The sequence below is a fragment of the Stenella coeruleoalba genome (assembly GCF_951394435.1).
Source record: "Stenella coeruleoalba genome assembly, chromosome: 16".
Lineage (NCBI taxonomy): Eukaryota > Metazoa > Chordata > Mammalia > Artiodactyla > Delphinidae > Stenella > Stenella coeruleoalba.
This window is the reverse complement of record NC_137162.1, coordinates 1,157,582-1,183,833: the sequence shown is the minus strand read 5'-3', so window position 1 is coordinate 1,183,833 and position 26,252 is coordinate 1,157,582. Positions and strand designations below refer to the sequence as shown.

Sequence of the window (26,252 nt, the reverse complement as noted above, 5' to 3'; positions counted from 1 at the left end):
TGGTGGTGGTGGTGATGATGATGGTGGTGGTGGTGGTGGTGACAGTGGCAGTGGGGAAGAGGATGAGAGCAGCACATTCTTACAGACTCATTACCTGGAGCTTAGTGAAATCAACGCCCTCACCCGGGCCCTGCTCTCCTCCCTCCCAGCAACGGCCGGCCCGAGCTGCCACGAGGTGGCCTGGGCCGAGCACCAGGGCCCACCCCGGCTCTCACATCCTTGCGCTCTGGGCACTGGCTCTGGAGAGAGCGTGGTTTCTGACCCATGGCTCTGGCCTGCGGTTCCCCTGTGACCAGGCACTCTCAGTTCCATCTCAGAAGCACCTGGCTTTGGGAGAGCTGGCCTGAGCTGCAAGAGACGCCCCTGCCAGGCCGCCGAGGGGAGCTCCAGGCAAGGAAGTGGAGCAGCCCCGGAGGGGGTGGGGGGAGGACACCAGCCACCCGGCCGGGCAAACCCAGAACAGGCTGGTGACGGTGACAGCGTTCCTTCCGGTCACAGGGAGGCCTCTGGGAGTCTCCCACCTCATGGGAGAGACAGAGGGTGACAAAGGCAAACTTACTTCCCGCGGTGCCGGAAGGTGAAGGCAATAGGAGGGACGCTGAGCTGGGGTGTGGACGGGTCACCCTGAGAGACTGGGGGGCCGGCAGGGAGTCAGGGAGTGAGGGCCAGGCTGCCGCGGGGTGAGTCCCGGGGCTCCTCCAAGAACCAGCACAGGATCTCTGGGGGTCACAGAGCAGCCGCTGCCCGGAGCACCTCTGCTGCCCTCCTGCCGGCTCGTGGCCACCCGACTCCACCCTAGTGAGGCGCTGACGGCCTCCTGTCCCCCTGCATGCCACCACCCTGCCCGTCTGGCCAGACTAGCCGCCACGGTCACCCTTCCAGCACCCCGGGCAGGCCAGGCCGAGGGCCGGGTACCGCGCAGGCCCCGCAGCGGCTGTGTGCCTGCAGCCAGGGAACGGAGGCTTTAGGGCCAAAGTCCGGACACCTAGGGAGAGGCTCCCGGCCCAGTTCTCCCTCAGTCGGGGGGCAGCTCTCAGTGGGCAGCTGCCGGGGCCCTGCCTGTCTGGGGCTGTTCTCTCCAGGATCTGCCGGCCTCGCTGACCCGCCGGCACAGGGCTGGCCCCGGAGGGGGCCTGGAGGAGGGAACACCAGCTCAGGAAGGAGGCGGCGTCATGTGGGAGTCAGGACCCGGGATCCCTGGGCTGATTAGGCCCCTCTGAAGGAATCTGCATTTTAGTCTGGTGTCTGGAAGTTCCCCGGGCCTTCCAGAAATCAGAAAGGAAGCGGGGAAGCCCGCGGGGAGCAAGTGGGTGGGGCTGGGCTGGGAGTGGGCAGGTCTGCCTGGTAAGGTCCTGAACAGACACCCTTTGAGATGCAAACAACCTCCGGTCAGCTGACTCTTCTCTCAATACCCTCCCTCCTGGAGAAAGAGCTTTAAAAATGGCTTCCGTGCTCACTTAGGAAATACCAGGCACGGGGCAGGTTGGGGCCCAGGCTGAGAGAAAGCAGCGCGGGCCGCCCTTCTCCCTAGCGCTCTCCCCTCTCAGCTCGGTGCCGCTGCCCCCCCCGTGGGAGCTGCAGGGTGGTCCTCGGGGCCCCAACCCCGCCCACAGCACACACCCACCGCTGCATCCCCGCCCCCGCAAGCCCAGCGTGTCCTCAGGTGTATCTGTCCGCCCACGGCAAACTGCTGCTGATACCTGGGAGTTCCCCGGAAGCCCCCTTCCTCACCTCAACCCCGGCACCTCTCGGAGGGCCCCCTTCTGTGCACTCCCACACCCACCTCTCCAGCCCCGCCAACAAGCCGCCAGACTCGTGCTGCCCAAGCGGCCTCGTGGGGCCCCTTCTCCCTCTGGTGGACGCCTGCTGGCCCAAGCATCGCGGCCCCGGGCCCTCTTTCTGGACATCCCCGTCTGCACACAGTGCCCCGTGCACACAATGACACGGCCCACGCGTAGTGCCCCCACCAGCTCCGAGATGACCCGAATGCCCGCTCCCCGGTGCTGTGTGTCCCCAGTGCCCAGGAAGGGTGACGCCCAGCAGGCATCCCCGGCACGCTGGCGCCTGTGCTGAGCGGGTGGGCAGCCTCTGGCCAGTCCCCCTCCCAGTGCCTGCAGGGGTCCCTGTTGCCTGGCCTTTCTGCTCCAAAGTCAGCCCCGCCCAGCTCTGGAGAGAGGAGGCTGCAAAAGGCCTGGGGTGCAGACTGCAGTCAGGCCCCCTGGGGTCCGGCAGTCACAGGGAGGGAGCGGCTGGGCTGACCCTGGAGAGGTGTCAGGTGCCCGAGGCCTCCTGGTGGGGTCCCTCTCTCCGCTGGGGAGGTCGGGTGTCTGCTGGAACCCAGGCCTTGCAGGCGACAGGCTCTCGCTCTGCTCTCAGGCCTCCCCGGGGGCTGCTTGGGGCCGGACTCTGGCTCATGGGGCCTTGATCCCCAGCCCCGTACAATGCTGGGCGGTGGAGCCCTGCGAGGTCTCCGCGGGCGCCTGGCTCCGCCTGGGCTCCTCTCAGCCAGCTCCCCGCGCCGCGCGGCCGCCGGAGGGCGAGGCCGAGCGGCGCCGCGGCGGCCCCACTGTCCGCGGCGGCGCCGGGGGTGGCGGCCCCGGCGCAGGTCCGAGCCGGGCGGGCCCTGGACGGCTCGGAGGGGCGGGGCCGGCCGGTGGCGGCGGACGGGTAGTCAGGACAACCGACCGCCTGCTGGTCTCCGGTGCCCAGCCGAGCGCAGCGAGCCCGGCTCAGGGGACCCGGCCGGGACGCGCTCGGGGCAAGGTCACTGCAACAGTGACCTGGGGGCGGCCCGCGGAGTCCCGAGCCGCGAGCGGGACGCGCGAGTGCTCAGGAAAGTCGAGAGCTGGTACTGGGCTGAAGGCGCGTGGGAGCGGGGCCCGGGCGGGGGTCCGGCGTCTGCTTGTCCCCTCCACCTCCCACTCCCCCCATCAGCGGCCCGGCTGCGTGCGCCGGGGAGCCCCAGTCTCGCTCGGGGAAGGGAATCCTTTCCATTGTGAACTGGCCGCGTGGCTCCCTGGCCCTTCCGGCCGCACCAGGGGTCGCACGGAACCCAACGTTTCCCCGGCTCCCCGGGGTCACGCGACCTACACTTGTGGACTGATCACCCTCCCTAACCCCGCTGCGGGTAGCCCGGAGCCGAGTGCGTGCCCTCTCGTCACCCAGCGAGGCGCCGAGCACACGGGGGGGTCGTCAAGTGCCCCACGGGGGTCGTCAAGTGCCCCCCCCAGGCGGCGAGGTCGAGACTGGGCCGCTGCGGCGGGCCCGCCGGTGTCCCCTCGGCGCCCCGCGTCTCCGCGGCCCGACCCCGCTGGGCTTCCTGCTCGCGCCGCCGGGACTTCCTCCCCGCAGTGCCCGGGTGGCCACCCGGGCGCCAGACCCGGAGGCGGGGAACCCGGGGACACGGGCAGGGCGGGGGGGTGGGGCTGGGGCGAGGAGAGGGGAAGACACCCTGGAGACGGGAGGGGCAGGCGCCCCGGGTGGACCCCCGGCTGGAGAGGAGGGGGTCCTTGGACCCGGCGCCGGGGCAGTTCTCCAGGCTCCGGCTCTCAGGTCCTCTCCGCGGGCGCTCGCGGCCAGCGTCGCCGGGGGTGGAGCGCGGCCCCGCTCCATCCTGCCCCATCCTGACCGTTCGGTGGGGCTCCGCAGTGCGTCTCCACGCCGAGTGTGGAGGCCGCACGGCCCGGCGCGCGTCTGTGGGCGCCGGTGCCCCGCGCGCCCCTCCCGGCGCCCCCGGCCCGCTCGCGGAGGCCGCCCCGAGCGGAGCTTTGTGACGTCAGGCGGCCGGCGGGCCGCGTCACGCGCGGGGCTGACCCGGCGCGGGGCGGGGGCCGGGCCGGGACGCGGAGCATGGAGCCGCGGGCCGGCTGCCGGCTGCCCGTGCGGGTGGAGCAGGTCGTCAACGGCGCGCTGCTGGTCACCGTGAGCTGCGGCGAGCGCAGCTTCGCCGGGATCCTGCTGGACTGCACGAAAAAGTGAGCGGGGGCGGGGGCGCGGGCCCCGGGACGCCCCCGGAATCCCCTCGGGACAACCCCCACCCCGCGCGCGCGCTGGCCCAGGGCCGGGGCTGCTCCGGGGCGGGGCAGCGTGGCGCCGGCGCCCGCTTTCGGTTTCTCCAGCCCCGGGTTCGGGGTGCGCGAGCGCGGCCGCCACTCGGGGGGGAAAAGTGGTTCTCAAAGTCGTCGCGACTTTTCGGGCAGGGGACGGCGCAGCCGGGCGGGAACAGCGGTGGGCGCCGAGCCGGAGCCTGGGCGCGGCGCGTGGAGCCCGAGACCCCGCGCCCACTGCCGCGCCGCCCGGCTCCGAACTCCGCACGTCTGCCATAATTAACGCACTTTTCTTTGTTCAGACTCACTGTTGAATTCGGCTGTCTTCAGAATTGTCATCCGCCGGGGTGGGGGCAGTGGGTTCAGATGCGCTGCCGCGCTTGCCCTGTCAGTTACTCACGGGGGGGGGGGGCGGTGTGTAATGTAATGCCCCCCCAGGAGCAGTCGGGGCTGAGGTGGTAAGGATTGCTAGCTAGCAGTTGTGTCCAGCGGCGGGATTTAAAAACACTGTTTCGGGCTGAGGAGCCCCAGGCAGAACAGGAATGAAAAGATACAAGTTTCAGAGCTGTGCTGAGCTCCCTTCGGGAGCCGGGATTCTCTGCTGGAGGGGTCCCTGGGCAGGCCTGGGGGCAAATCCATCCTGAGAGGCACCTGTGTGCCGGCTGCAGGGATCCCTGCAGCGGAAAGAGTCTCCTGGATACAGTGTCACATGGTAGTGAGCTGTCACGCAGATAAATGATTAGGCATTAATCAGGCACTAATGTCTTGAGGCTCAGGCTGGGCCTTATTTTGAACCGGGAGCAGTAAACGGCTCCCCTTTGCAAAGGCCCAACTTTTTCCCTCAGTGGAGCCCAGATTTTGTGCCGGCGGCGGGGGTGTGGCAGGAGGACCATCCCCTCTCAACGGCCACTCTGCTGGCATCATCTCCTCATTAGATGTGCCAGAGCCATTTATGTGCAAGTCACGTGATTTAACATATGGCGTCCCAGGTGACTGTCGCCCTGCTCTGCTGCTGCTGCAGAGAGTGCTTGGTGGGACCTAGTGACCCTCCGGGGCTGCAGCATAGCCGCTCGGAAGCCGCCAGCCCTGTCCCTCGGGGCGGCTGAGGGTCCTCTGCCACCGATGGCCACCACTTCCTCCGCCGGCCTGCTCCTGGGTCTGTGCAGGGCTGCACCCCAGCGCTGCCTGTGCAGCCCTGCCTGGCCTTTCCTCCCTGAGAGGGGCCCTGGCAGGAGAGGTCCCCCCGCTCTTCGTGTTCTGGGCTCCCTGACTCAGGGCAAGGGAGGCTGGGGGTGCCGGCAGAGGCTGCCGGCCCCCCGCCCTTGGTCTCTGCCTCCAGGCAGGGCTCCCGTCCCTACAGCCCGTGGCTAACCTGATGTGGAGATCTGCACCCCCCCCACCCGCTTCCCCACCCCCTCGTGGAAGGAAGCAGGCTCTGCTGGGATCCCAGCATGGGAACTGGCAGCTGTAGGACGTGTGGGCGGCAACCCTGCCATGGCCACATAAGGCTGTAACCGGAGCCGCCCACAGAACCAGGAGCTGGGCCTCGGTGGGCACAGCTCTGCTCAGCAGCTCCTCTTTCTGACTTGAGTGGGTCCCCCCGCCCGCCCCCAGTCCCTGAAGAGAACCTGAGGAGAGACCTGGCCTCTCCCAACCCCTCCGGTGTCTGGGCTTGGCCCCGAAGCTGCCCCTGTCCCTGCCCACCCCCCCTCCCCTCTGCGGGGCGCCTCCAGTTTCGTCCCGATCCCAGTTTTCTACCATGATACCGTGAGTTGCAACGCTCGTGTTTACAGCCGGCTTGTCGGACAGGGTCCAGGGGCAGCTTACGACCTGGCCTGGGTGTTTCTGGCAGAGGGGCCCGGCCTCGAGCCTCGGGGGTCCGCAGCACCGACCTGCCTCCCCTGGGGCCGCTCTCTCCTCAGGGCCCACTCCCCTTACCCCGTACGTCACGGTGGCAGGGCCGGTCAGTGAGGCCCCATCCCGGGCGTGGGCACTGACAGGCGGGCAGAGCAGCTGGAAGCTCAGATTGCAGGCGCCTGCCCACCTCCTGGGGCCTGTGGGTCCCAGGGCAGCAGGCCGGTGTGCCTGTGGTGCCCCAGCCGGGCGCAGACCAGTCACTGCCACGTGTCAACACTTCTCGAGCTCGTGGGCAGCCCCCGGGGGCCTAGGAGAACAGAGGGGTCCCCCGGGAGGGGCAGTTCACGCAGCGGGGCCCAGCAAGCAGTGTTCATTTGGGGGCACTGGGGCGGCAGCACCCCTCCCTTGGTGCTCTGGGAGCTCTGGGCTGAGCGTCTGTCTGTCCACGGAGGCCAGGCGAGCCGTGGACCTGCTGGCAGGCCGCTGTGTGGCCTGAAGCAAGGCCCTTGGCTGCCCTGAGTGCCTGTGGCTCCTGCATCCACGTTCACTCACTGAGCACCTACTGTGTGCCGGGGAGTGGCCTTAAGTCCTGGCATAACTGCTGTGGTGCACGGTCCTCAAGTATCTGTGGCGGGCGGTGTTCGTTCTGACACATAACGATGGCCCCGGCCTACCCTGACCCCACAGCTCCGCTCTCCAGGCTGGGGTGCAGGGGAGGCCTCTTGTGGGTGATTTGGGGGTGGGCCTCTGGTTGAGAACCTCAGGTGGGGTGTCCCAAAGACAGCAAAGTCGCCGAGTGCTGAAGGGACGGTCTCCCGGTCGGTGGGCACGAGGGCCAGCTGCCTGTCCGGCCTGGCCAATCCGAAGCCTCCGGCCTTGACCTCTAAGTGCGCGTTTCGTAAACTTCCCCAGCGTGAGTCACCCAGGGTGCCGTTATCACACAAGACTCCGGGGCCGCAAAGGTTGGGTACGGGCCTTTGGGACCCACACCCGCCCGGGGGGCTTGGGACCCAGGCTTCTGGACACTCAGCTGGCCAAGAATCCCAGCCATGGCCCGTCCTGGGCAGGAGAGCGCCCCTGCTCCATCCCGGACACGCCCCCTGTCCAGGCCCCACTGGGCTCGTCCTCCCTGCCCTTGGGGAGCTGGAGGGACTGAGGGTGCGCAGTGCATCACAGGGTGGTATGACCTGCAGCCAGTAGGCAGGTGCCTCACCAAGGGACCTGGCCGGCATGGCTGGTCTCTGGAGCTGCTCCACGGAGGGGGTGGGGGCATGGGCTGGGGGCCTGGCCTTGTGCTCCTGGGAGGAGGGGCGCAGTCACCTGAGTCTTATTGGAATGATGTTGATGGTTCTTCAGCCTTTGGTCCAGGACTCTGGGGGCCAGCTGTGGCCGAAACCCTAGGTTGATACCCACAGGGGAGGGGCAGGGTCCCACGTGTGGCCCTGGACGAGGGGCCACTCTGGCATCCAGGCTGCAAGTCCCCGTGTCATCCTGCTTTCCCCAGCTCCCTGAGCAGAGGTGGACCTCCGTGCACAGCAGCCTGACACCCACCTGCCCCTCCCCTCCCTCGGGGCTCCAGCCCTGCGGCTGTCTGTCGGCAGGGCTTTGGGAGAGAGAAACGGCGTACAGCCTGGCCAGCCGCAGGGTGGGCCTCGTCTCGGGACCGGGCCTGTCCTGGGACTGGCTGCAGCCTCTGCCCACAAGGTGCCTGCTGCACGAGGCTGCCCGAGGCACCTGGCCCTGGGCTTTGGCCCCCAGGATGTTTCTGTTCCGGAGCCACGTCTTCTCACCTCTTTACAGGACGCCGGGGTGGCCTCTCCCTGTGGGAGGACGAAGAAGGAAGGTCCAGGGCAGATGGGGACCTGGCCGGGGCCAGAGGCTGCCAGTGGGCACCAGAGACGCTTGGGCCCCAGGCCTGCCGGAGGGTGGGGGTGGGGCGGCCGCAAGCTCTGGCAGGCGGCAGGGCCCCTGCTAGCCGTGGGCCCGTCCAGGCCCGCTGCTCTCGGGGGGCACCAGGCTGGAGGCACAAATGAGCCCCAGGGACGTGTGGGAGCCGAGGCTTGGCCACTGGTGTCCCACGGAGGACTGCAGGCCAGGCCGCTTCTCTCTGGGTCCCTGTGTCCATGCCGGTGGTCGTGCCCTCACCTGGGCAGAGCGGAGGGTGACCCTGGGGACTCTGTCTCCTGTCCCCTTGGGGGCAGAACCGCTCTGCTTTGGGGTCTGATCCCTGTAAGCCTCCTGGCTGAAGCTCCCTGTGCGAACTTCTCGCCCGGGCTCGGCCTCCCCAGCCTCTCCTCAAAGCGCAGGCCACCTGCCCCTCCCCTAGCTCCCCAAGGACGCGGTGCTGAGGTTTGCTCAGGGCCCCTCGGGTTTCCGCGTGGGCACGTTGGCTGGCCTTGCGCTCCCGGTCGAGGCTGGGCCAGGCCCTGGCTCCGCCCGTGAGTCACCCCTGCGGGGCCCTGTGAGTCCAGACCTTCCGCAGCGCAGAGGGCAGGACAGTGCAGGCGCCTGGGTCCCTCACGCTGAGCCTGGCAGGCCATCTCTCTGGCTCCAGGGCCACCCCAGCTCTCTGCCTGCCAGGGCCCTGCAGTATCACGTGTGGGGCTCTGCCAGGCCGGCCAGGGCCTCTGTCCCTGGGCGTAGGCCCACGTGGGCACAGCCCAGCTTCTCCGAGGGGCCCGGCTTCTCCGGTCGGGCCACGCCTTGCGCCTGGGGGTCCAGCATGCCCCCCTCGGCGGACAGGTTGCCGAGGTCCTTCCCAGAGAGAGTGGCCTTGGCTGGTGCTATCCCCGCGCCCAGAGGCAGCAGAGCTGGGGCACGAGCACGGACCCCGCCCGTCCCCCGACCCGCTGGTCTCCCTGGTCTCCCTCAGCTTCACTGTCCCATCCGAGAAATGGGAATGATGATGACGGCGCCTCATGGGGCTGTAGACAGAGAACCTGCTCGTGGTCTGCAGCCCGGCAGCCAGGGTCCCGCTGGCCCTGTTTACCCACCGGCAGGCGTGGGTGTGGCCTGGGCAGGGCAGCAGCTCTGGGAAGGAAGTGTCCGAGTCACGGGGCCCGCCGTGGCAGCCGCAGTGCCATTCCACCGGGCCGTCTGCAAGGAACCTCCCCCTCTAGGCTGCAGCCACAGCCCTGTGGGCAGAGGGGGCATGCATACCAGGGCACGGCTCACAGCCGAGGCTGCCTCCCAGTTTGATCTGCCTGGGCAGGGCGGCGTCGACTGCCAGACCCTGTCTGCGTCTGGTGGGTGCAGACCCAGCCCACCCAGGGCCCCACAGCTTACTGCTGTGGCTCAGGTCAGGGCCTGGGTCTCTGGCCGTCCTGAACATGCAGAGACCCCCTGAGGGCTGTGTGTGATCAGTGGGGCAAAAAGCTCCCTGAATGGGCCACAGCTGCAGTCTTCAGGGCCACCTGTCCCCAGCCTGTGTGCGCAGAGAGGTGGCCAAGGAGACTGCAGAGCCCCCCGGGCCGGCTGGCCGAGGGCACAGTCCAAGCCTAGGAGGGTCCTGGAGGGCAGGTAGGTTGGGGGGTGGGGGATGACGGGAAAGGGGCTGCCCAGGGGTCCTGCTCCTGGGGTCCCTGGGCCCCAGCTGGCAGGAGGGGCTCTGCACCAGCACAGGCAGGCTGACTGGGGGCACAGGCCAGGCTACGGGGGGGCCGTGAGGAACAGAGCCCTAGGAGGGAATACAGGCTGGGTCCTAGTGGGGTGACAGCCCAGGGGCCTGGGAAGGTGGAACGGGGTGCAGATGAGAGGGGGGTGTCAGAGTGAGCCCCCAGTTCATGGCCTGGGTGCCTGTGAATGGTGGGCAGGAAGTGGGTTTTGGGGAGGCCTTGGGAGAAACCCTGCAGCCCCAGATATGTGATCCAGCCTGGTGTGTGGGCCCCCGGTGCGTGTGTGCACACGTGTGTGGATGCACGCTTGCACGCATGTGCGTGGGGTTAGTTTGCCAAATTCTCAGCCTGTTCCGAATGCCCACGAGGGGCTTGTTGAAGGGAACGAGCCAGGTGCGGGGTCCAGTGCCCGCTCTGATGCCTGGGACTCGGGTGAGGTTTGGTGACACACCAGCCTGTCACGCCCCTGGGTGGGGGCTTGTCGCCCACACCTGGGCACAGGCAGACTTTTTCCGTGAAGGGCTGGTGGCCATGCGGTGTCTGTCACAGGTGCTCAGCAGTGCCGCAGGGGCCCTGCATGGGCAGCGGGCGTGGCCGTGTGTCAGTCACACCTGACTTACAAAACCTGGTGGCTGACTTGGCCTGGGGGCCGTGGGGTGTGGAACCTCTGTGCCCAGTGCCTGACCCGGGGCTGGTGAGAGGGCGGCTGACAGCCAGGGCATGATCCTGGGACCCCCTTTCCCACCCCTGTTCCCCTGAAAGTCTCCGCCCGTCCTGGTTTGGAAGTCATACATGCCTGTTTCCCGTGGTGGCTGCAGGAGCCGTGAGACATGCCGCGTGCGGCCACCACTGACAGACGTGGTCTGTGGTTCTTGTTGTTGCCATTGGTCGGCTGGGACTTGGGGGCCTGTGGCCGCGGGGCCGCAGTGGGTGCCAGTCTGGTGGGAACGGCTTGGTCCTTCCAGGGAGAGGGGCCCTTGAAGAGCCACATGCCCACGGGTGATGGGGAGGGGGGGAGGGGAGGGATCGCAAGGGCTGCCCCCCACCCAGCGCAGAATCCCACCTCACAGGGGGCCAAGTCCCCTACTGCTGGCCTGTGGCTGGGCGCTCCCCGCTAGGCTACTACCATCTCTCTTTCTCTCTCTCTTCCTGTACTCCTCCCCCTCCCCTCTTCTCCCTCAGTCATGGTCACAGGTCACAGGTCACAGGTCAGCCATCTGAATGAGCTGCATCCTCCCTGGCCAAGCAGAGGGCAGGTGGCCGTGGCCCTGGTTTGCTGGACCCTGTAGACGCAGAAGTCATTTTTGAGAAATGACTTTGAGAAACAGCAAAGCTCACTTATCTTTTCTCCTCTGATTGAATTACGAAAGGGAGGGAGACACTGAGATACAATATTCTAAGCCTCGTTTCTCTCCACTTGGCTAAAAGTCTGTTCTGTGCTTTAAAAAAAGTGAAAACTAACAGCTTTCAGCTAAAGCAGTTCTTACAAGTTAAACCGCATGTGTTTAAAGTTATGTGTGTCACCGCCGAAGAAAGGTGTGGCCTGATTGGCCTTGGTTTTCCTTACTCGGAGCAAATGTGTTTTCCTGTGGCTCCCAGGGCAGCTTGCTGGTCAGATGTGACTTCCCGACATTCCCAGCGCGGGGCCTGGGGGGTGACGGTCATTGGCTCTAGAAGGGCGCTTCTCCCAAGCCATTTGATGCCGGGACATCCGAGTGGAGGCTGCCGGCCCCGAGCTTCCCGGGGAGAGAGTCCCGCCTGGGGGGCCCCGGAGGTGCCGGCCACACGCTCAGGCTCAGCTGTGGGTGCTCGCGGGAGGGGGGCCTCCTGCTTTCTCTGGCCCCTTCCCACGGGTCACATGGCCTTATCAGTGCCGCCTGGCCCTCTGTGTCCTGTAGCTGGAGGTCCTGAGGGAAGGGGCCAGGAGTGCTGGCAGGAGGGGTGGTCCTTCCAGGTTGTGGTGGGCAGGGGCGGCCTGAGTGATGCCCTCACCTGAGAGCCGTGGAAACAGGTGGGCCCAACTCAGCATTCAGGAGGGAGCGGGCTCAGTTTGGTGGCTGACCCCTGTCCTTGCTGGGCCTGGCCACGAGTGGCCCCCACCCCCAGACACACGTCCGGCACCCGGGACCCCGGTCCTGTGGGCTGTCCTGGGACTGGGGGTCCTCCCAGGGACACACGTGGGGTCTTCCCTCTGGGAGTGCTTCCCTCAGGGAGGAGGGGCCTGAGCGGGTGAGGCCTGTGAGTAAGGGCCGCTGGCCACACGGCAGCCGGCCCCCCGCAGGCCTGGTCAGGCCCGTCCCAGGAGCCAGACCCCGTCCCCAGGCTTCCCGGGCCCCAGGCCTGCACCGGGTCCTGGGAGGCCTCCAGCTTCGAGCCCGCATTCGCCTTGTTGCCACGAAGTGCGGTGTGGGTGCTCGGTGCTGTCGGGCCATCGGTCTCCATGCGGGCGGGTCGCGTGACTTCGGAGCACAGCGGGCAGCTGGGATGCCCCCGGGGCATGTGCCGGGCCCTCCGGAGTGGGGTCTGCTCACGGCGGCGTCCTCTCTGTCCTCACCACCCCTTTCTGTCTCCCCACCACCAGGTCTGGCCTCTTCGGCCTGCCCCCGTCAGCTCCGCCGCCCCAGGCCCAGGACCCGCCTGTCAACGGCTGCCACGGGCCGGCCCCCACGGAGGGCGACACAGAGGCGATGCAGCTGGGGACAGGCCCCCCGCCACCTCCCAGTGGGGACCAGGCCCCTGGGACCGCCAGCCCCGAGCCGCCCCTGCTGCCCGCCGGAAGCCTGCCCCCGTTCCCGCCCTATTTTGAAGGCGCCCCCTTCCCTCCCCCGCTCTGGCTGAGGAACACGTACCAGCAGTGGGTGCCGCAGCCGCCCCCCCGGGGCATCAAGAGGACACGGAGGCGCCTGTCCCGCAACCGCGACCCTGGCCACCTGGCCCTGAGTCCCATCCGCCTGCGGCCCCGCCAGGTGCTCTGCGAGAAGTGCAAGAGCACCCTGAGCCCCCCAGAGGCCAGCCCCGGCCCCCCGGCCCCCCCACAGCCGCGCAGGGAGCCCCGAAAGCCCGAGGACCCCAACGGTGGGGGTGACACCACCGCCAAGAGGAGGAAGAGGGAGAGGCGGCAGGAGGCGCGGGCCCGGGTCCCCCGGAGCCCGGTCATCAAGATCTCCTACAGCACGCCCCAGGGCACCGGCGAGGTGGTGGAGATCCCCTCCCGCGTGCACGGCTCGCTGGAGCCCTTCTGCCCCCCGCAGGCCCCGCCCGGAGGCCCGGACCCCGAGGCGCCTGCCTCCATCCCCAAGCTGAAGCTGACACGGCCCCTGCCCCCCAGCGCTGCCCCGCCGCCCCCCAAGATCCGCCTGAAGCCCCACCGCCCGGGGGCTGGCGAGCAGGAGCCCGTCTACAAGGCCGAGCTGGTGGAGGAGCTCAAGGGCTGTGGCCGCGGCCCCCGGGCCGGCTCACCCGCGCCCCTGGCTGACGGCTCTGCCCGCTCTGGGCTGGCGGACTCGTCTTCTGGAAGTTCCGGCGAGGACGACGACTGCAAGGGGTGTCCCCGAGGCGAACACGGGCGTGACGGCCTGGCTTTTCTCGCCGCCTGCCCCCGGAGAACTGGCTGTGCCAGCGTGTCGGTGTGCAGCAGCGACAGCCTGGACGAGTCCAAATCGTCCAGCTCGGAAGTGACGTCACCAGACATGTGTGACCTCTCGTCTGGCGACGGTGCGTCTGTGCCGGCCTCGTCCAAGGACGCGCGGCCGACGGTCCCACCCCTGACGGTCAGGCTGCACACGCAGAGCGTCTCCAAGTGCGTTACCGAGGATGGAAGGACCGTGGCCGTAGGGGACATCGTGTGGGGTAAGGTTCATGGTTTTCCCTGGTGGCCAGCACGTGTCCTGGACATCAGTCTTAGCCAGAAGGAGGACGGCGAGCCCTCCTGGCAAGAAGCGAAAGTCTCATGGTTTGGTTCTCCAACTACATCGTTCTTGTCTATTTCAAAACTCTCCCCTTTCTCTGAATTTTTCAAACTGAGATTTAACCGTAAGAAGAAGGGGATGTATCGGAAAGCTATAACAGAGGCTGCCAATGCCGCCCGACACGTGGCCCCGGAAATAAGGGAGCTCTTAACCCAGTTTGAAACGTAACTCGGGTTCCGACCAGGTGAGTGTGTGCGCGGAGGGCGGCCTCTCTCCGGCCGTCCCAAGCCCGTGTCTGCATCTGGGCTGTCCCTCCGCCCTGGGCCTCGGTGAGCCAGGGGGACGTGGACGCCCCTGGCCATCTGGCTCGCTGCTCCGAAGGGGGCCGTCTGGACAATCGCCCCGCTTGCTGGCAACATTGTCCAGCGTTTTGATTCACAGAAGAGGTGCTTTCAAAGCAGGCGAGTCGTCAGCCACCTGTTCAGAGAACAGAGCTAGTTTGTGTTTTGCGGCCATTTTGCAAAGGACCGTAAAAGGTCTCCTTGCTCTTTTCGTTTGCCTTTGGAGAAAGGAGAGGGTTTCAAAGGTGGCGGCTCTGACTGAGGGGGCGGTGGTGAGCGCAGTGGGGGGCTTTCTCTGTTACTCACTCTTCCCAGGCTGCAGCCGGGGCCTCCCTCCCTCCCCTCCCCAGCCTCCTGCTTGCAGGTGCGTCCAGGGGTCTGACTTTCCCCGAAGGAGGAAAGTCACCGAGCTGCCTGCCCTCAGAGGTAGCGCCTACGGCCCAGCGCTGCTCTGCTGCTGCCAGTGGGGGCTCCCCTCTGTCAGCCGGCACGTGGGTCCTGGACATTGGTGCCCGGGGGCTCCAGGCTCCCGGTGGCGGGGCCGGTGCTCTGGGATCTGTCCCTGGGCCAGTGCCTCGCCCTCTGTCTCTGCCCCCAGGAGACCTTTGTAGGATCCCAGCCACAGGCCTTATGGAGCCTCTGTGGGGTTGGGGGTGTCACCACCTGGGGTTGGAAGCCTCACCTTGCGCAGTTGCCGTGTCACCAGGTGGGGTGGGGCATCACCGTGTGGCGTGTCTGGCGGGGTGTCCGGAAACGGCCGAGGGGCTGAGGGCGTCTGCTATGAGCTTCCCCTGGGCCCCGAGGTGCAGGGAGATGTGGGTGTGCTCTCATCTGGTGGCTGCCACCAGCTCTGGCCTGGGCAGCGGGGTGTGTCCAGCGGGTCACTGGCGCTGGTGGCCACTCTTCCCAGGTCTGACTGCCCCCTCTGTCCTCCCCTGGTTGGTCCCGGGCAGGCCATGGTCCCCCGAGGCTCCAGGCCGCCTGGGTGGACCAGAGGGGACATGACAGGGTCCCCTGTGAGGGGCAGCCTGTGGGGTCAGTGCTCTTCCTGGCCCAGTGGCCTCGTGCTCACGCCCACAGAAGCAGACGGCATGGCACGGGGCTGGCCCGGAGGACGAGCTGGGCCTCTGCCTTCACCTCCGGACCCTCGGGTGACCTTGTGTGGCCTGGCTGCCCTGCTCACCCACCTGTCTGTGCCAGTTTCCCGGGTGACGTGAGTTTTCAGGGCTGGGCAAGCCCAGCTCACGTGGCTGGGGAGGGGCTTTGTGGAGTGCTGGTGCCCGCTCCCTGCTGTGCCGGGTCCAGCGGGGTCCTGAAGAAGCAGTGATGAGGGGCACGTCTGGGCCGGGGTCCCTGCCGGGGCTCCTGAGGCCTTGTCCCCACCCCTCCCCCACCTGCTTCCCACGTCACCTCCAGCATGGCTCCCCGGATTCCGGGCACGAACTTCTCCTGTTGGGAACCAGGCACATCCCCCGTCAGTTCTGGCCTTCGTGTTGGGGCGTGGGCGTGGCACCGACCTGGGGGCATCCAGGCAGCTAGGGTCTCAGGTGAGGGCGGCCAGCTCACCTGAGGGGCAGCGGTCCAGAGAGAGTCCAGATGCCCTGGCATCGGGCTTCCTAGGGCATCTCCCTGCTGTGGCCAGGCTGAGGGACAGCCCTGGCTGCGGCCACGTCCGCTGGCCTGGGGACCACCGGGGATGGGGGGGCCCTGCCTCTCTCTGTGCCCTTCTCCTGGCCCCGCCCCTCTGCTCACAGGGCCCAGCCGTCTTTGGCCTGGTGTCAGGCAGCTTGCCCACGTGCCCCTGCTGTGGGCAGAGGCAGCCCCGTGGGTTCAGGGCTCTGTATCAGGAAGCAGAGGAGGAATCCCGCCGGACAGGTTTGCCTGCTGCGGGGCCTGTGCCCCCGCCCCCGCGGGGTGTGGGGCTTTGGGGGCGCGGCGGGGCGGCCTGGATCCTCTCGGCGCCAAAGCACCAATGGTTTAGGCTGATGGGCTTCTGGGTTTTGTTTCTTGAGGCTTAAAGACTGAGCTGAGGTTGTGCCAGCCAGTGGCTGATCTGCTGGCGTCAGCAAGCCTGGGCCTCGTGCTCAGGTGGGGTCCGTGGTCTCCTGGTGGACAAGTTTGCTTGCAGGTGTCAAGTGTCTGGGGAGCAGCCTGGACGGCTGCCCCTTGCAGGGGAAGCAGGGGACTGCCCTCACCGGGGAAGGTAGGCTTCCCCAGACAAGCTGAGGGCTGCGGGGCTGGTGCAGGAGGGTCCCGGCAGAGCTTGGGTGAGGTGCTTGCTGGTGGCAGTGCCCCGTGGTGGTGCTGAGGTAGGGGCCAGGGTCACCAGCACCCGGGCACGTCCTGGCAGGAGGAGGGACCTCCCAGCGGGCGTGGGCCCCCCGGGCCCCCCACGGGAGGGCTGGGAGGCTGGCACAGGGCCCTGGAGCTCGGCTGGGAGGCCTGCTGGGGAAGGTGGTTCTCCCGGCCCCACCCGCCGGCCACCCCGGCCTGGCCCAGCTGACCCTGCAGACACCTGAGGACGGCTGAGGCGGTGCCAGGGGCTCCTTGGGATTTGGGCTGTCCGTGCTGCCCGCAGGTGTGTCAGGAGAGTCTCAGCAGATGTGGGGCTGGGCCCCTTCCACGGGCGTGTGCCCAGCACCTCTTCCCCGAGAGACTGCCCCCTTTGCAGGGCTGCTGGAGGCTCGGCTAAGAGGTGGGTGTCCACGCGGACGTTGTGAGAGTTGCGGAGCCGGCCTGGGGCCTGGCGGCCAGGGCGCTGGGGAGAGGCCAGTGGGGCTGGCTGGGCACAGGGGCTCTGAGCAGGCACCGCCCCCAGGGTGCTCGTGTGCCCCGTTGGGGCGCATCTCCCGAGGGCTCTGGGCCCTGCCCTGGCCCCAGCAGGCTGGCGACTCTGAGCCCCCGTTTCCCCATCTGTCTCCGGGTAGGGGGGGAGTGAGGGGACTTGTCTGCAGCCGGCTTTCCAGCTCTGCTTTCCCAGGGGTCCTCCCATGTCCCCCCGGGGTGGGGCCGGGGTCGTGCTCCTGACTGGATGGGCTGGGCAACTCCTGCTGCCCACTGGTCAGGGGGGCGAGGGTCCTGCAGGGGGGACAGGGATGCCCTGAGTGCAGGGCTGGCCCCCCAACCTGACAGGTGACAGCGACTCCTCCCGGGGGTGGTGTGACCCCAGGCCTCTTCCTCTCAGACCCGGTTATGTGCCTCTTCTCTCCCCACCCACCCACCCACCAAGGGGTCGGCCTACCGAGGACTGAATGCTCTGCTGGATGGGGGACAGAAGTGTGCACAGTCACCGAGGCCTTTGTCTGGGGGGCTGGGGAGAGGGCTGTGACTCAGAGTCCCCAGATTCGTGCATAATCACACACAGGAATGTGCTGAGGGGGGACAAGGGCCTCCCAGCAGAGTGTCTGGTGAGGAAGCTGATTTGGACTGGGGATCTGGGAAGGCTTCCTGGAGGAGGTGACATATAGCTGAGATTAGAACAGTGGGCTAATCATGAGCTAATAGGGTGGGGATGAGCATCTGAGGATGCAAAAGGAGCAGCACGTGCTGGGGCCCGTGGCAGAAGGAAGGTGGGCATGTCCTTAGGGGTGGGGAGAGGCCCAGTGTGGGCCTGGTGGCCTGAGGCCCCAGCTGTGGCCTTATCCTCAGAGTAGGGGTGCCATGGGAGAACTTCAAGCAGAGGGTGGATGGTCCTGTGCTCTGGGACAGCAGTGTGATGGGGGCCGCAGGCTGGAAGGATGTGCCAGAGGACGGAGGCTCAAACAAGGATGGGGCGTCAGAGGGCCACGGGGAGCAGGGGGCAGAGGCCCAGGGGACGGGCTGGGCTGCTGGGAACTCGGGGACCGCCATGCCCCTCGCCGGCCGTGGAGGGGGTACTCCGGTTGCCGGCATGTGAACGCCTGGGTCTCAGCTGGGAGGAGTCTCGGGGTCCAGCCTCAGAGGAGCCTTGGGGCCGAGTGGTGGATTCATGGGATGACATGGGTGAGGACGAGGCCGTGGGTGAGCACAGATGGGCTGGGGCCTCGCCCAGCCCGCGGGCACCACCCAGGTGAGGGCAGGTGGTGATGGAGCCGTCCGTTACCAGGTGCACAGTCACTGGGAGCGCACCCCAAGGGCCTGGGAGGTGCGGTGACGGGTGCTTCGGTGTCCTGGGAGCCGTGACGGCTCAGAATGCCACCCAGTGTCCCAGCCTCTCAGCTCAGTGGGAAATTCACAGGCCCCGTGTGAGCTGGGAGGGTCCAGGGCTGGGGCCCAACCTCCCGTGGAACCGCAGGGGCCCTGGCCCCTTCCCTTCCTGCCCGAGTGGCCGGGCCGCTGGCCAGCAGGGAACTTTCGGGGCTCACTCCGCGGGCAGCTCCGAGCGCTGGGTTTTTTGGTTTCTCTGAGTGGAGGGCACCCTTGGGGTGAGCCTCGTCCCCTATGAAACTTCCTGTGGCGCTGGTACAAATGACCTCACGCTGGGCATTTGGAAACAACAGAAATCTCTTCCTATGGTTCTGGAGGCCAGAAGCCCGAAGTCAAGGTGCCGGCAGGGCTGTGCTCCCTCCGAGGCTCCAGGGGAGGGTCCTTCCTGCCTCTTCCAGCTCCTGGGGGCTCGGGCGCTCCCGGGCCCGTGGCCGCATCATGCAGCCTCTGCCTGCCCGGTGACGGGGGCCTCTCTGCTGTGACGCGTCCTCCCTGCCGTCCTCCGTGAGGACCCTGTGAGGCGTTTATGGGCCACCTGCTTAGTGCAGCCTGATCTGCTCATCTCAAAGCCCTCATTCCATCACACTGGCCACGCCTGTCCCATGGAAGGCGACGGCCCGGGTTCCATGGTCGGGGCCCCACTCGCCTGCTGCGTCCTCTGCCCACTCGGCAGGCCCGTATGGGTCCACGCACAGCGCGTGCGGGGAGGCCGTGCACGGAGGCCGTGCACACGGGCCAGCGGCGGCACCAGGGCCGCTTTCGGCTTCCCAAGGTGACTCTCCCGGGAAACAGAGACATCCGCGGGAAGCCAGCCCGGACCCGTGCTGCCCGGCTGTGGCGGCCGCCCGCCCCGCCCCCCCGGGAGTGCTGACTCGGCGCCCAGTTCCCCAGCGGAGGCGTCCAGATCCCGTCTCCAGGGGCCACTTCCCTTCTGTGCCTCTTCGAGAACGGTATCCTCAAGGCGAATGCCGCAAACGGGCTTTTCTCTCTTCTAGTGCTAAATAAAGATGTACTTCTGCTTCTCAGCTGACTTCCGCGTTGCTTTCAGGGAACTCAGGTCCTCTGTGAGGGTTGTAATTATTTTGTTCCAGAGGAAACTAAGGCCTGTAATTCCGAGGCTGCTGCAGGGGCTCAGGCCCCGCCCCCTCCCCGCCGCGTCCCCAGGTGGGTGCGCCGGGACACAGGCCCGGTGTGTGCACTTGCTCTGCTGGGGTCCCTGGCGGGGGTGGGGACTTCTCCCAGCCGAGGGGAGGGGCTGCGGGCCCCCTGGGCTGGGCCTTCCAGGCCCCACGCTGCCCCTCCCACTGGTGAGATGCCTTAACCACTCTTGGCCAGGGGGCCCCACTGCCAGCTCCAAGTACTCGTCCCTGTTCCTGTCCTGCTTCTTCTCCACTGGACGGAGCACCCACCCCAAGGTAGGAGGTCCCAGAGCACACGGGGAGGGGCCTGAGCTCTGCACTCCTGCGCCGGGGGACTGGGGTGCGACCCCTCCGTGGGACGGTGGCCCCTCAACTGCCCGTTGGGAGGCCCTTCTGTCCTGGTGACCTGATCAGGCCGTCCTGCAGTAACACTTTGGTCACCTTTAGATGAGCTCTTACAGAACATATGGACGCGCGTCTGAGTCGGTTCCCGGCACCCTCCGGAGTGACCAGCGTGTCTGCCATAAACATGGTGGACACCTCTCAGTCCAGGCGAATGTCCTTTTTGACGCCGGATCGTCCCGTTGTTGGCCGTGGGCTCATCGGCTCATGAGTCCGCCTGACGACCACGGGGTCTCTGGCAGCGGCCTTGCTTTCTGCCAGGACTCGGGATTCTGTGTTACCGTGGGCATTTCTGGCCCAGACCCAGGGTCAGCCGTTTCCCGAGGAGTCCTGGGTCCTCTCAAGGGGACTGGTACCCAGCCGCCATCCTGCCTGGGTGCAAGGCGTGCTGGCTGCCGGGGTCACACTGTTTCCAGGTGGTTTCTTAGCCTTTGCAGTTAACAGACCTTGGAATTTCTTTCAGGAGAAAAGAAATCATGACTTCACACTGATTTTTCTAATTCAGATTTTATACTTTTTCAACTTTTATATTCACATCTCTCTCTCCTTATACTGAAGATCTTGGTTCTTAGTGATGTTAACACAATAATTTTACATGTAAAAGTTAATATATGTAAAATATTTAATATATGTAGAGTCCATCACGTATGTAATCGTTTTAGACAGTGATGCCACCAGCTGCCCCGTGGGCCAGCGCCAAGCTTTGCTTGCAGACCTTTGGTCCCCGGGCTCTGGCTTTTTGGGGGGCATGTCAAATTCCTGTTCCAGAGTTATCGAGACAGCGCCACCTCCGCGGTTGTCATGACCTCAGGCACCGTTAGGGTCACTGAGCTCCTTTTTTCGTTCCGTCTGTAGAGATTCCTTTACATTTTGATTCCGTGCACATTTCCAGGGGGTCCCAAGTCAGCCTGAGCATATCGTCCCGGCCCCTCCGTGCTGACCTCCTCCTGCAGGCCTCCGTTCTGCTGTGTTCGCTTGTCCTTGTGTTTGCAACAGAAGCAGACACGCAGGGCGCCCCTCCCCAGCTCTCGGCTCCGTGTGGCAGAGCTGCAGTGCCGCCCACTCTGTGCCCAGTGGCCACCTCCTCAGGGACTCTCTCCTGAGCACCCCGTGTACGGCTGTGACCCCAAGGAACCCCCAGAGCTTGGGATTCTCCATCCCAGCATCTCTGTTTGTCACGGCTCCTTCACAACCCACTCCTTCGTTCTTTGCTGTTCTGTTTGGGGTCTCCCCTTTGAGGAAGTAAGTTCCTGCACACCCAGACCCACGCGCTGCCTGGCACACGGTGACGCACACGGGGGCCCAGCCTGCTGGGGGCCTGGGCGCGGCCCTCCTCCGCCCTGCCCTGCGCCAGGTTCACGGCACTCTGCACGCCGGGCTGCATCGCCGGGAGGGGGCCCATGGTGCCCTGTCCCACAGGTGGGGAGACTGGCCCCCAGGGAGGCACAGCTAGGGTTTGCTCCCAGGCCAGGCTCTCCCCTGTGCATCCGGCAGCCCCTGGCCCTGGAGAGGCAGAGCCGGATGCCTGACGCGTGCCTGCCCCCCCGCCCTCAGCACCTCGGGCGAGGGGAGATGCTCCCCAGCTGTGGAGGAAGGGGCCTGGGAGGATGGCCTGGCTCCGGGCGGGTTGGCATCTGCCCCATCATGCCTCTGGGTTAAGAACCCTGAGCTGGAGGTGTCCACACCCGGTGTACACAGCAGATCTGGATGGAGGGGGCGGTGCTGGCTGGAAGGAGGGGCTGCCTGGGCCTCTGGAACAGGAGGTGGGCCACGTGTCCCCTCCACGTGTATCCTGGGGAAATGTGGGCCACGTGTCAACCCCTGTGTATCCTGGGGAAACGACGTCAACAACAGCTCTCCAGCTCTCCATCCCGGAGGATCTGGCGTTCCTGGGAACTGTCCCCTTCCCCTCCCTGTGTCTGGGCCAGGGTCTCACCAGGCCTGGTGCAGTCTGGGTGTGGCTGAAGGGGCCGCGGGACCAGGCGGGTGACTGGGGAGCTGGGTGTTCGGGGCCATGGCCAGCAGACCTGGTGCAGTCTGGGTGTGGCTGAAGGGGCCGCGGGACCAGGCGGGTGACTGGGGAGCTGGGTGTTCGGGGCCATGGCCAGCGCCTTGCTGGGCTCCGCTGGGTTGAGGGAGCGGTTTTCCTGAGCCACGCTGGATGGCCCGGCGTGCGTGGCCTGTGGAAGGTCGTGCGCCTGCAGGGCTGCCGTGGGCCGCCTCCCCAGGTGGCGTCGGCGATGCCGGGCCGCAGCTGCCTCCCTTTGCTTCCTTCTTCTTGAGGCTCCACGGTTCCCACTTCCAGCGGTGGCTGCTTTGTTTCTTTCTCATGAGACGCTGATGTCACCGCATTTCGGAAGGCTGTGGTTTGGGGAACAGGCCTTGTCCGTCCGGTCTTGTGCTGTGCTCAGCCGGCCTGGTCATCATCCCGCAACCCAGGCCCTGTCGTGGAGGGAGGGGAGCCCCCCATCCCCCCATCTTCTCAACAGGCCCCCGGTCTGCAGGCAGCTTAGCCCCATGAGGGAGCTGAGCCCGGGGGGTCTGACCGTCCTGTGTGGGGAATGGGCTGGGGGCCGCTTTCCAGGCTGGAGACCCCAGGTTGGGATGTACTGCTGGGAGCCCAGGGTGGTGTGGCCTCTGCCCCACGGCGCCCTCACGGGGAGACCCGGCTCATGTGTTGCTCATGAGGTGCATCGGCGTGGCCCCGTGCCGGAGGCGCCCTCCCGCTGGGTGCCCTGGTGCCTGGAAGCTTCCCGGTTAACCTGCTCCCGGCAGGCAGGAAGCGGTGGGGTCCGCCGGGGGGAGCCATGTTCGGTGCAGGTGGCGTTCGCCTCCCAGTTCGAGGGGCCTCCGGCATCGTGGCTCCCCCCTCGGACGCCTGGGCCCCCGGGCAGCTGTGGGACCGCGTGGCCTGCCCCTTCCGGTCAGGGCTGGGGCGGACCTGATCCCTGGGGTGCTGGCCACGGGAGGCAGGGGACACTGGGGCGTCGGGGGGCCCTTCCAGGACGCAGGCTAGAGGGAGTGCCACCTCCGGGGATGTGAGGGCTGGAGGGGCCTCCGGGCCAGGACTGCGCTGAGGGCACTGGGGCGATTCTTGGGGAGGGAGGAACTGGGGGGAAGGGGTGAGCAAGCCTTGCTGGGCAGTGGAGTTGGTTCCTAGCCAGTGGGTGTCTTCCTGCTGGGAAGAAAAATGAGCTTCTCTCTACAGGACCACCAGCGGCAGCCTTTTGCCGTGATCTGTGCCCTTCCCATAGTTTCTAAGTGGGGTGGGGGACAGCAGGGCTGGGGCGCTCTGGGGTCAGCTCAGGCTGTCGCGCTGAAGGGACAGGGACCACCCCTCCCAGAGGGAACGTCCCATTATTAAAGAGGGGCCGGTGTGTCCCAGGCAGAGGGCCTGTCTTAGTCTCAGGGGCATTTCCCTGGCTGATCAGTCAAGAAGAAAGTACAGAGAAAGTCCGGGTTTGTCCCCAGAGTTATGAGAACCCCTGCTGTCCTCACAGAGGCCCGGGCCAGCCTGAGGGCTTCCGAGAGCCACCCGCTGGCTGCCCCAGGCAGGGAGGTGGGACAGCCACGGAGTCAAGACCCATCCCCCTGGGGCCTCTGTATCGGCGTTTCTCCTGCCTGACCACCAGGGCTTTGGTCATCGCTGCTGTCCTACGTCCGCGTCCTCTCCGTGCCCCTCACTGCCCCTCCTTGCCTCTCCTGGTGACTCGGGGGGTGGGAGGGCCCGGCAGCCACCACAGGCAGTGAGGACGCTGCCTGGTGTCCGCCCTGTCCTGGGGCACCTGCAGAGAGGAGACTACCAGCATCAGGGAGGGCCTGTCCCCAGGACTGGCATTTGGAGAGGGTATTTGGCGGCTCAGAGAGTTTGGGCCGGAGGCGGTTGGGAATTCGAGAGCAAGGTCCAGGATTTTGTTTTCTGGTTTCCGTCTTCTTCTTTGCCAAGGGCAGTGTCCCCGGAAACGTGCTGCTGGCAGACACTGCGGAGCCTTTCCTGGAGCCGACCGTCTGCCCAGCCCAGGGTGCTCCCGGAGGGGGGCAGCCTGTCTCAGGGACTGATGGGCAAGACAGACCCGGCTGTGGGTACTGGGCCCCGGGTCCGGGATCTGGTCCTGGGTTGCGGAGGGCTCTGGGCCCCGGGTCCGGGTGTGGCTTAGTGGGCGTCATGCCCAGAAGCTCCTGCTCTCAGGGGTGCCCTGAGACTGGGACCCGCCGCCCTGGGTGGACGAGTCTCCTTAGCGGGGCCTTAGCGCTACACTCAGGACTTAGAGGTCTTTCCCGTGTTTGCTCAGGGTCCTGCCCGGGCCACATGCCTTGCATCCCTCTGGAGATGGGTCTGGAGCCCCCAGCCCTCTCCATCTGATGCTGAGCTGCTCCTTCGGACCGGCCTGGGGGCCGTGACCGAGCTCCGAGGCGATGGGGAAGCATGGGGCGGGGGGGAGGGTGGCCAGAGAGGGGTCCCTCCTGCACACCCCAAGTCGGGCTCCTGGCCGGGAGCTTTCCTTGGAGGCTTGGGGGAGGAGGATGACAGGTCAGAGCCCGATGACCGGCTGCGCCGGGGCGAGTGTGCGGTCCAGCTTGCTGTGGTCACCACTGGTGTTTCTTTCCTGGTCATTGGAATCCTGGGCGCTTTGGATAAGGAGCAGGGCGGCGGCTCCCCTCCCCCACCTGCCAGCCGGGCCGCTGGGCCGCGGGGTCACCGCTTTCAGACCTGGGCAGCAACAGTGACGGAAGAGGACCCCTGCGCTGAGGCTTCGCCAGCCCCTCCGCCGATGCAGGGCTCAGGGCCCTCAGGCAGCCTCGGGGATGGTGGAAAGCGTTTGCATTTCTCTGTGCAGATGCAGCTCCTGGATTCTATATTTTAAAAATAAGTGGAATGGGCTTCCCTGGTGGCGCAGTGGTTGAGAGTCCGCCTGCCGATGCAGGGGACACGGGTTCGTGCCCCGCTCCGGGAAGATCCCACATGCCGCGGAGCGGCTGGGCCCGTGAGCCATGGCCGCTGAGCCTGCGCGTCCGGAGCCTGTGCTCCGCAACGGGAGAGGCCACAGCGGTGAGAGGCCCGTGTACAGCAAAAAAAGAAATCTAAAAAAAATTGTAGCTTATCCATGTAGATACTTATGAATATATTTTGTTTTTCTTCAGATCTGTTCTCTGCAGAGTTGAATTTGCCTCATTTGGGGTCGTTTATATATAATCAGTTATTAGTTCCCAGGTCTCTGAGAGAAATCGAAACCTCTCAGTGCCTTCAGACACGTAGGGTGTTTGTTTCAGTTTATGATCACTCTGTGAACGAACTTCCCCAAAACACAGTGACTTCAGACACCTCTGCTTCGTCATTTCTCACGGCTGTGTGCGCTCCCGGCCAGTGGCGTCGGCCGGGCTGGAGTGGCCTCGCCTGCCCGAGGCCTCGGCCGGGGTGGCCGGCACCTCCCTTTGCATACGCATGCACGCACGCACGCACGCACGCACACACACCCGGGCCCTTCACGTGGCTGGCGTGGCAGTCTCGGGGCATTCGGGGTCTTGTCATAGCAGCTCACGGCTTCCAAGACTATAAAAGCAGACGCCCACTCTCGGGGCTGGGCCAGGCTCCGGCTAGCATCTCTCCCTCCTCCTGTGCAGGAGCGCTGCCACCGGTGCGGGTACAACTCCCCTCCTGGGGGGGCAGCAGCCGGCTTTGTGGCCGGCAGCCCCTGTGCTGCGCCTGTTCTCACTGGACTCTAGGCTCCTGGCCTCTCCCTCCCCCTCCTTCCAGGCTCTCTCCTTCCCAGAGCCTCCTGTGACCGGCAGAGCTGCAGTGTGGGGAACACTTTCCCCCTGTTTTGGGGGACTTGAGGGGGGCTCCCCTCCCTGAGAGCCCACTGCTTTCTTTAGAGAGGGGTTGGCCCTGAGACGCAGGGCTGAGATGTCTGCTGTCCCTGGTCGAGGATGACCACCTTGTGGTCAGATGGGAGGTGGGGACAAGTCAGGAAGCAGGGCTAAAGCCTGGGCTCCCCACCAACCTGGGAGAGGATTTTCTTGTCCGGGGTCTGCCCTCTGCCCCACCCCCACCCACCCCTGACCCCAAGGGGGTCTCTTTAAGCCAGGAGGGTGCATCTGGTGGTGGGGTGGGGCTCCCAGCTGGGGGCGGGGCTCCAGGGGTGTCAATCACTCCTCATACTGGGGCCTTCTGAGCCTTGAGCCTGGGGCACGTGCACAGCCATCAGCCCCCCAAACCCCGAGCCACTCCCGGCTGGCAGGACCCGGAACCGTTGGCCCGTCTTCAGCCCTTGTGTGCTGGGCCCAAGGCTGCAGGGCTGCAGGACAAGCCTGTGGTCTGGGTCCCTGGGCCACTGAGGATCCTGCACCTTCCCCGGGCAGTTCAGGGCCCCTGGTAGGTAGGGTGGGCATGGGGGGATGCAGGGGTCAGACACCTGCCCTAGGAGAGGGGCAGGGGCACCAAAGGGGGCGGGACTCCTGAGATGGTGAGGGCTGGGTGAAGCTGAGGGAGAGACTCAGGAGAGCTGGGTGGGCGCCCTGGCCTGGTGCTTGGACTCCGAGAGGCCTGCCCCCGGCACTGGACCCTGAGGTAACCTGTGTCCCTTTCTGCTTCCCCCCAGGTCGCAGACAATGAGGGCATGGCTGTTCCCTGCAGCTCCTGACTTCAGGGGTGTCCTCCGCATCCCCGCTCCGTCCCAGGACCCTGCAAGCCTTCTGGCCGGCTGCAGGCGGAGCCCCGGCCCGCGGGCTCAGCCTGGTTCGAGGCCTCCGGGGGCAGCGG

The 26,252-nt window shown here is 66.5% G+C and overlaps 1 protein-coding gene across 2 annotated transcripts; it reads left to right on the top strand.

The window, feature by feature from the left end:
• Nucleotides 1-3,102: 3,102 nt before the first annotated feature.
• Nucleotides 3,103-26,252, top strand: PWWP2B (PWWP domain containing 2B). 2 transcript variants are annotated; one of them, XM_079900285.1, is made up of 3 exons: nt 3,103-3,974; nt 12,099-13,366; nt 26,092-26,252. In XM_079900285.1, the coding sequence occupies exons 1-3, from the start codon at nt 3,850-3,852 to the stop codon at nt 26,103-26,105; spliced, it is 1,407 nt and encodes a 468-aa protein (XP_079756411.1). In that variant the 5' UTR covers nt 3,103-3,849; the 3' UTR covers nt 26,106-26,252. The 2 variants fall into 2 exon arrangements, with proteins under 2 accessions (XP_079756411.1, XP_079756410.1); XM_079900284.1 differs by having other exon boundaries at nt 12,099-13,669; nt 26,092-26,220.